Source organism: Pinus tabuliformis, chromosome 1_1 (genome assembly GCF_031772625.1).
Source record: "Pinus tabuliformis cultivar Carrire ecotype Pingquan chromosome 1_1, CPIR1, whole genome shotgun sequence".
Classification (NCBI taxonomy): Eukaryota; Viridiplantae; Streptophyta; class Pinopsida; order Pinales; family Pinaceae; genus Pinus; species Pinus tabuliformis.
In genome coordinates this window covers 423,635,057-423,644,892 of record NC_142297.1, presented here as the reverse complement: position 1 = coordinate 423,644,892, position 9,836 = coordinate 423,635,057, and the positions used below count along the sequence as shown (strand labels likewise).

Below are 9,836 nucleotides of genomic sequence, written 5' to 3'. Positions count from 1 at the left end.
AAACCCTCCCCAACCTATAGTAGGAAAATGTTTAATAAAAAAGTTAAAAGTATCTTTATATAAATAAAAAAGTCCCCATCAACGTTCAATATTCACCGGTGGTTTTTTAGACAATCAAAGGACAAACTAACTTCAAATTTGCCATGATAATCAAACTAAACTTCAATTTTGCCATGATAATCATCTAACAAGGGATGAGTTGACGAGGCCTTATTGCAAAGACCCTTGACGTGACATTCTTTTATAATAATAACTAGTAGTGATGGACGCGTTATAGTAATAAAGCGATCAATATTTACGGGATTGTATTGAATTTAAACCCACCTTTTCCGTGAGTGGTTTTTGTCAAAACAGCTTTTAAATTTGCATCCGGTTTTAGGTTTCAGAAACAAAAAGGAGTTATAATTCGCAGGAAAACAACCTGCAAAAACCAAAAGCACAGAAGCAGGAGGAAAGAGAGCCCGAGAAACGGCAAACGCAGTAACTAATCTCGAGGCTCCAACGCCTCCCCGTCGACGTCACGGGTTCGAATCACCGCGCTTCGGTTTTCCTGCCTTCGTCTCCGGGTCCCTACTGAATACGGTCCCGAGGGTTTCGAAAACCCGACATTGAACTTGACTGAGTTGTACAGCTTTCGAATCCACGCGATGGCGACGGAAGGGGCTTCTAACCAGGAAGAAAATGCTCCCAAAGGCGGCGAGTTGTTGTTTTGTGGTGCAACGCAGTGGGATTTGGTGGGCCGGAGGACCGGGGACATAAAAAGCGATAGAAATCTCGTATCTCCTACACGTCTGCGGGCTCTAACGGGGATCAACATATCTTTCGTAGCTGCCGGCACTGGTATTTTCAATTCTTTATCTAACATTTATCATGACCTTTTGCCTCCGGCTCTTTGTGTTGCAATGCGGGGGATTCGAACTCAGGGCCTCTCTGTTTGTAGTATTTTCATGTCATTAACATTTGTCTTCGTCGGAATGTTTCTGTACAAAGGATGTTACTGCAAAGCTCAGTAAGTGTTTATGATTTTAACCGTTTTAAGGGAATGCGATTTATGTTAACCAGCTGCGTAGGTCCACGTTACTGTTAGAATGCTAAAGTAGTTTCAGGGCTTGTAATAGATTTGGATGCCGGCGGTTTCGAGTATCCTTGGCGGGAAGCAGTTTTCAAATTTAAAATTTGTTTGAGATGCTTAAACCGGGTTTAGCGGAAAATAGTGGCTTGCAGACTGGCGTGTAGATAGTTAATGTTGGTCTGGTAAATGAGGCAAACTAGGTTACACGAGCTCTCCAGAAGGGGCTCGATTTGTAAGGATGCCAATATTTCTTATGGATTATGATGTCCTGAATGCCCAGGGGATTGTTCGAGTAATTTTGGCGGGAAACAGCTTAAAATTTTGAATTTCGTTTGAGGTTTTTTAAACGTGTTTGTTCGGTCAAAAATGTTGACTTGTAGATTCGGGTCTAGATAGCGAATGTTATGCTGTCAGAGATGGTAACCTTGGTTATCTCAGGTTTCCAGAGGAGTAAGCTTACCTTGTTTCCCCAGCTGTGGCTTAACTCGTGACTTGGTGGTCTCAATTGTGCCAACCTTATTTTTCCGAGCTGTCCAGAGCACTTAGGACTTGGTTCAAGCAATTTTCTTTTTCGGGTTTCTCAGGGTCAGTGTCAAGAGATTTGTTGAACTGTGACCCACTGAATGTTGTATGTGAATTTTTTGATCCTATGCCACAAGAAATTGGAAACGAGAATGGAGCAAGAAAACAGGGCAAGGGCCCAGATGGTTTCAGCGGATTAAAAAACGAGAACCCATCCCCACTTCTCGGGTAATTTTGTTAATGTAAATTGACGAGTATTGTACTAATGCAGTGTCAAGATGAAAATGAAAACAAAATGAAATCATGGGCATGCCAAGAAATGGAACTCATGTTTAGGTTTTTTGAACATAGGTTCAAACTTGAAATTTGTGCTGGTTATATTGGCTGAGCTGGAAGATAATATGCATGATAAAAGTAGTGAATGATTTATTTTATTATGACTCTCTTTGTTTATAGAGGGTCAACTACACCTATTTGTCTATGCTTGTCCATGCCTTTGGCATCCATGTCTAATTGTAGCACAATTGGACGTTGTGAGGTTTTACTAGTGGTCGCTATTTTGTAAGCTTTGTGCCTTGTCTTTGTAATGTTGCATGCCAATGTTGAAGAGCCAAGCTGATCTATGAACACCTTAATCAAAGAACAATTTGAGCTTGACTTGCAAAATGAGTGGTGGAATAGGCCACTTAATAGTCATAATAATGATCTGTTTGCCTTGGGTTTGATGCTAGTTGCAACATAATCATTCGATTTTGTTATCTACTTGCTTTGTTATTCACACCTTTATGGCCTTTAAATGTTGAACTTGTACTTTTTTTGTGAGCAAAGCGGTGTTTTGGTTTGTGAACTTGATCTACAACAATTTTGTTAGGGATTTTCCTTAAGTTACCACTTGTAGTAGTGTGCCAACCTTTGTTGTGTAAAAACTTCTTATAAGTACATATAATTTATATTTAATAATAAGAAATATCTTTTGCAAATAAAAAGGGAACTTTGAAATATTTAATGCTTAATTGTTGTTGATGTCCCACACAAGTTAGATAAAGCTGTTTGTGTTCACTTGCGAGGTTTCATGTCTAAATAACATTTATGTGCTTAGTGAGGTAATTTTCCCATCTATAAGTAAGCTCTGATTGCCTCGACACCCTTATTGCTTGGTAGTAAGGTGCATATGCTATAATATAGGGTAACAAGGGCATACACCTTTTTCTCTATAGTAGAGTATCAAAGTTCATAATCCTTTTATGTCTTGGTAAAGTTCAAACTCTGTAACCAACAAGGTTTGTATACTCTTGAAAATTAAGAATATATGGAATATGTAAATAACCATTATAGGACTCGTATATTCAGAGAAAAATATTTGAGAGTCCAAGTGATATGATAATGATATATGATATGTTGCAAATGAGGGCCTTGCTTATACACCATACAAGGTTCCTCTTCATGAATAGTCATGTTTTTTAGGACATGTCTCTTCAATATGTTAATTATTTATTAATTATTAGCTATATATTATTTTCATAACATTGCCTTCCCCTTTAGAAAAGCTTTGTCCTCAAAACTTATTGACAACAATGCTTGATACCTTTTTTGTTTCGTAATGTCTTTTCATCTTTTTCAATTTTTGGAATTGACATCTTCAACGATACAAGATGATATGAACTTCTGAGTGTGGTACAATATTGTTGTATTGTGAAATGATCTAACTATCCTAAATTAATCTTTTTTGGAATCTTGCAATTATTGGAAAGTTGGCATGAATAATTATCATAAGATTGAATTGTGCTGACATCGACATTCTTTGAAGCATAAGTCGGTTGTTTTTGCCTTAGAGTGACATGGGTACACTAATTGGTTAATGTATATGCTCTTGTGATTAGGATGTTGATAAGGTGTATTCGTATTATTTCGTTTATTTGCTTTCAAAGTTTTATTTTCTTCATGCATTGATGTTGCATTATTAATTGTTGAACTTTTGTTAATAAGTACACTTGAATTTTTTTTTGTTTGTACTCCAACATTTGAATATGTTTTTTACTTCAATTGGTTTGACATCTTCTTGAGTTGTGGTATTTACTGGAACCTTTTCCTCAACTTGCATTTTTACATTTAAAGATTTTGATATTGCCCTTTTGATATGTTGTTGTACTTTGGTTTCCAGTGAATTTTTTTTTCTAAGTAAAATTGATCTATTAATAAAAACATAATGTACAAAGAGGCACTGGCCTCTGCGGTACTAGGTTAGCTATATGACCATTTTAAACAACAAGTCCTGATATCGCGACTGCCCCAGTTGGGGAAACCAGTCTGAGAACGAGATAAGAAAAGTTCATTTTACCCACGCAAGGGCTACAGTTCCAGAATTCAAAATTTTTAACCAAAATTAACACTGTAAAATTCAGAAAGGCAGCCACAGTGAAACCCACAATATAGTTCAAAATTAACCACAATAAAACAACCCAAGAGAACCAAAACTTGGAACTCGAGCTGGATGCGAGACTCAAAATTGACTATACTAAAACGAAAATAAACAAAACCGAACTCAGAACCCGACACGTGACCTGGCATGCAGCGGCTAGGTGGCTTAGGTTGGTGGCTTCTCTTCCACGATCGGACACCAGCCATATTCTTTTGAACCAGTTTTCGCTAATTGCCCGCCACCTGCACTGTCCTCCACTTGAATTCCTTTGTCTTTACAGGTGGTGTCGCCTCTTAGAGTCTGCTATCGGCTGTTGGACGGATGGTCCATGTCTCTCGACGGGTGGCTGGAGCTCGGCTCCCCCTGACAGTTGACGAGCGATGGAGGAGCTTGGTTCATTTCCGGGTTGAGCTCTAGTTCGGGGCATGAGTTAGTTACCTCTCTGAAGTCCACCGTGACGGTGGCAATGATGATTGACCTATCCATGGAGTAGCGAAACTGGAATTGTGCTTGTTGGGAAGAAGCAGTGGAAGTGGTGTGCTGGGCAATTCCACCTGAACGCCGAATCTCGCGGGTGCCCAATCTACCTCGGCCGCTGCGGGTGTCCGGGTATCTGCCAAGGAAGCGGGAAGTGGAAGGGCTTGCGGGTGGGGAGGTGGAGACAAAAGGGGGTAGAGACGAAGGGTGAGTGGTGCCACCCTGACTACCACCTCACCTGCACCTCATTCTATGGCGTTGGCGCATGATTCTCCGACTAGAAAGCTGTAGCGAGCGTTGAGTTTCAGGGTCAGGGGGCGGGGCAAGAACGACAGAGGGGATGTTGAGAGGAACAGGGGAATTCAAATCCAGGCCGGAGAGAGGGGCCGAGACCTAAAAATGCAGGTTGCAGAGAAAGGACTGAGCAAAATGATGACCATTGCCCAGGTTGATGCAGCAAAGGAGTCTGCAACGTCTTCCCGTAGCGGTGTGAAGGCTCGGCTCTGCTGCAAAGGGGTGGCAAGAGCAACTGAGAACAAAGAATTGCGATATAAATATATAATCCCCAATGTTTAGTTGCAAATCGGTTATGTCACATTGTTTTGTGTTCTAGTGGTCTAATTTTTCAATTATATTTGATTTTGGAATCACTAACTAGTTTTCGAGTTTAGGTTTTATATAATTTATATTTTATTATTTTCGATGGGAGAGATAGAAATAATAACATCTTTTTCTGCAGGAGACCCCTAAATTCTAAATAACACTGAGACATAGCTAGGTGATGTTTTTGAAAATTTTCCTTTCACTTCCATTATAGACTCCATTACCTTCTAGTAAGGTATTGACTCAATTTTGCTCGTTGATAATTTTATGTCAAACAATACTCTGATGTTAATGATAAGTGACTTTCTATTTTTTTTTTTAAATTTAATTCAATATATAAATTTATACTTCAAAACTCTTATCTCTTGAATACCTTGCAATCTATGTCACATGGTTCGTTGAACTTTAACCCTTAGGCTCGAATTTTAGTGAACCTTCATTTTTTTTTTTTTGAGGTTCGACTAACCTCATAGAAACTCATAGCCATTGACCAAGTTGATAGATCAAAACTCATAGCTTCATGTCACAACTCAAGCTTGTAATTTATCTTTCCAGTTTCCATGCTTGTGATAACATTTTTGATGTTTATTGATGTTGATTTATTACTATTTTATCTTATAATGGTGAACATCATAAAAAAATTTGAACTCAAACCGAACCTAATCATTGCCAAACCTAAACTCAAACCTGAACCATGTGATGTTGCTTGCAAAATACCTTTTAATTAAGATACTTCCTCTTTTTGCTTAATTAGACTCAAATATATATATATATATATATTTGCCCCAAGGAAAAATCACAACTCTATTCAAAAGAACAAAATTACGTATTGCAGATGCTAAGAAGCATATGAGCCAACCAGCACTACTTGGTACCCAGGAAAAAGAAAAACTCACAAGAGAAAAAACACAAAACACAAAACTACTTATTTCTCCCCTTCTTTTTCTCCACTTTCAACCAACCACCAGAGTTGGGAGTGGAAGAAACAATAGCCATTTGATTTTTTTCTACATTTACTATTTTTTTAGTCAGAATCCGAACTCTTTGATGCATGGATTCTTTTGGTGCCGCTTGCTTCATTTTCAGAGGAAGTCTTCACAATTTGCTGTTGCTGAGCTGTAGGTGTTGTTACTTTGGACAAAGTTGGAACTAACAAGGTAGCTTGCTCTACCCCATTCTTCTTTATGATTTCCTAGAATTCTATTCAACTATGTTTGTAGTGTTTTATGAGATTTCTTTTCCTCTACTTCGATTCCTGTGAATTTGAGAACTGCCATCCCTTTGGCTTTTGGGCTTGTCTCTTTTTTCTTTAGGGTCTTTCTTTGCTTGAGGACATGAGTTTTGAAGATGTATGGTTTGAAGACATATACGACATCTACAAGCCATATTTTCAAAGTCTAGAGATTGGGACAAATTTAGGGCGTTATGAATTAGAATAATGCGATTAGGTAAACCCTTACTAAGGTCTACTTCTACATAGATCCTAACAAAGGTGAAAATTCCTTTTCCACCTTTAGGAACTTCCCCAAAGAATTACCTATTCCTATTAGCACTTTGTGATGCCAAAAATGCAAAAGTAGATTATGTAACCCGACCCATACCGACATTTTGGAGACCACCAGAGTATTTGCATCAAAGCTTCGAAACCATGGGATCATGAATAGACTTGAACTGCCCCAAAATAATGGTCCCTCTTCTAATACATATTCCATATCTTTTGCTGTGTCAAATTTCGCAACAAAAATCCCCTAGAAAATAGGTGAATATCACAGTGTTTCATCGAAGCGAAGAATATCCATTGATGCAAATCCTTCGACTTAGGCCAGAAACCATTAAATCTGCACATGATTGCTCTTGAATGGAAATTAGAGTAGAGCTCATTGACCTTTGGCAAGTTGACTGATAAAGTCGACACCTAGTGCATTTGTTCCACAATATAGGGACTAGGTATATTGGGGATGTGATTTGGATTTTTGTGCGGATCAACCCTTCCTTCCACTGCATTCTTGAAAGAAACCAAACCTTTTGAGCTAGAACCAAGACATCCTCCAAGTAATCTCGTATTAAGGATAATATTTGAATCACGATCAATGCCATAGTCTTGCAACTTGCTTTCCTATTGCATTGATTTCCCTGCATAAATTAAATTTTTGAAATTTGCTAGAATACCCAGTTGTTCTTGAATCTTCTACTTAAGAATTTGAACCCGATCCCTGTTCCAAACCCTCATGGCTACTGATTTCCGATCCAGAGATTTTATAAAAATCTGGTAACATGCTCCTACCACTAGATCTGGGAATGAGCAATTGAGATCCATCCTCTCTTTAGATGTAATCTGTAGTCTCAAAAGTGGGGAGGGGATTCGAAAAAACTTTCTTGGATTTGTTGAATTAACCTTTTGTCCATTGAGATCCAATGAAAAAATTCCAAATAGATCAAACATGTGATCTTCCAAATAGATTTGTCTTTGGGTAAGAACTGATCTCAGCTCCTCCACACCACCAATGGCACCTTTGATCAACCACATGATCGTTTGATGTCCATTCACCACCGGATCTGAAAAATGCCCATTTGCATTTGTTTGGAGGTGAACCACTAGATCTTCAATGGGAGGATGATCCAAACATTGCGTTCATAGTTTCTCGTAAAACACACTCCCTCGCCTCCAATCTGGGCCTAGGTGAGACCAAGGCAATGACAAAGAATTGCGCACTCTCTCAAGCTGCAAAACCCACCAAACATATTTCTCTAACAAGGGATTGTGTCAAAGTAAGCACTTATCACGACCTCTCGAAACAATCACACCCATGATATCGACAATCTAGTAGATGCTTCACATACAAGAGCGCCAAATTGCGGCCCTTGTCCTAGATCCACGTAATATAGTTGGGGATTTATCTAGCGCGAAACCTTCGATCTTGCAGTCCTCATAAAAATTCCAAATCAAACAAAGAAATATGCTATTAGCCATAGATCCATGCTCACAGAGGCATGATATGGCACGATAATAACAAAATCAACAACGTACGTCAGCTTATCCCAGTAAATCATTTGACTACCAAGGGCAATTAGATCTGCACGATACCATTCATTTGCTTGCCATTTGCATAGTTTTGGGCAAAGAAATCTACCGCTGTGAATTCCAGGACTAGATCCGCCCTTAGCAGCGGTGCCTTGTAGATCCTGCTCGCATAGCCAAAAACCTTGACAAAAATCAATTCTCCATAGTTTATAATACTTTTTCCACTTATATAACTTTTAGGCATAACTTGGGCACTTACCCTTTTAACCTGTCTTGGATTTTTATTTTTATTTATTTACTTGTTAACTTTTAATTCCTTGGTATAAATTTAAAATAAGGCAAAAAATTTGTCTTCCCAACCTTTCAATGGTTGGACAAGTAAGATTTAAAACGTCATGTTCTTTAAGCTAGAGCCTGATGCCTCTTCATAATTTTTGTGTAAGGGTATTCCTCGATTGGTGTTTTATGTGCCATGATTTTATTGTGATAATGATTTCTACGATGATGACATATTTGTGGTGATGACAATGGCAGATTTGTTGTGTGGTAAAATAATGGTGACTGTATGGTTCACATGATTCAATTGACTGATGGTAGGTATGGACATGCGTGATTTGATTGACTGACAATAGGTATGGACATGCGTGATTTGATTGACCGACAATAGGTATGGACATGCGTGATTTGATTGACCGACAATAGGTATGGACAAGTATATGGCTATGGAAAATACGTTGGCGATTTGGGTGGCGGTTGTAGGCAATGGCGTTTATCTAGTGGTGGGGTTGTGAATGCATCAGAGGCCGTGGAGTTGCTCGATGACGACTATCTCTGTATAGTGGCTGTAGGCAGTAGAATCATAACATATGGCATGCAAAGGGATTTACAGTGGCGATAGGGTCAGTGGGCGGACAAATTGCGGCTAGATTTGAATTCGCAGCAGCTACGACGGCGGTATACAGCAACTACATGAACTACAATACAAGGACATATGGCTGTGGCTTTTTCATTGAGTGTGCAATTGCTTTTCAGACTTATTTTTTTTTTTTGATATTTGATCTTTTATATACATGTATGTATTTTCTTTTAGTGGCTGAAGGCCTCACGACAAAGTGGGCAACCTCCAAAAGAAACTTTGTGTGGCTAACAGATTCTCAATTGCAATGGCATGAAGTTGGCAAAGGGTTGATTGTCGAGGGCTGGAATCACAGAACAAGGCTCTGATACCAATGTAACCAACAAAGCTCGTATGCTCACTAATATTCAAAATATCTAGAATATGTAAATATCCATTATAGGACAAATAGTATATTTATATAAGAATGTTTGAAGGTACAAGTGATATGATATATGATATGTTTTTTTTTTTCTCCGTAAAAACTAGCTAAGTCATGTATTATATATACAAGTGAAAATTACAGACAGTAAGACATGTCTTCCAGGGCCTGTAGTAGCACCCTGGGAACCTGGACCATAGTTCTAAAAGCTCCCTTGCTGGGGTAGCATCGCCAAAACCATTCAGACATTGCCATGACATCAAAAGCTCCCACGCAGGGGCAGCACCGGATCGACTTTTCAAAACAGTTCCAGACAAGTTCAGACTCCCTGAGGAGCAGCAAGTGTAGACCCAACACATTCTTGCCCACGCAGGGGCTTACTACCAAAATAGACTGACTCAAAGACCAGACAGAAGTGAGCATGGCAGAGGCGCTCATATCAGC

At 38.9% G+C, this 9,836-nt stretch overlaps 1 protein-coding gene across 1 annotated transcript in view; it reads left to right on the top strand.

Annotated features, from left to right (window-relative positions):
• The first annotated feature begins 323 nt into the window (after positions 1-323).
• LOC149213500 (Regulator of chromosome condensation (RCC1) family protein) overlaps positions 324-9,836 on the top strand; it is a 154,795-nt gene continuing 145,282 nt past the window's right edge. The window contains exon 1 of the mRNA XM_089389052.1: positions 324-840. Coding sequence (XP_089245178.1) covers positions 648-840 — 193 coding nt within the window. The 5' untranslated portion in view covers positions 324-647. The remainder of the gene's footprint in view (positions 841-9,836) is intronic.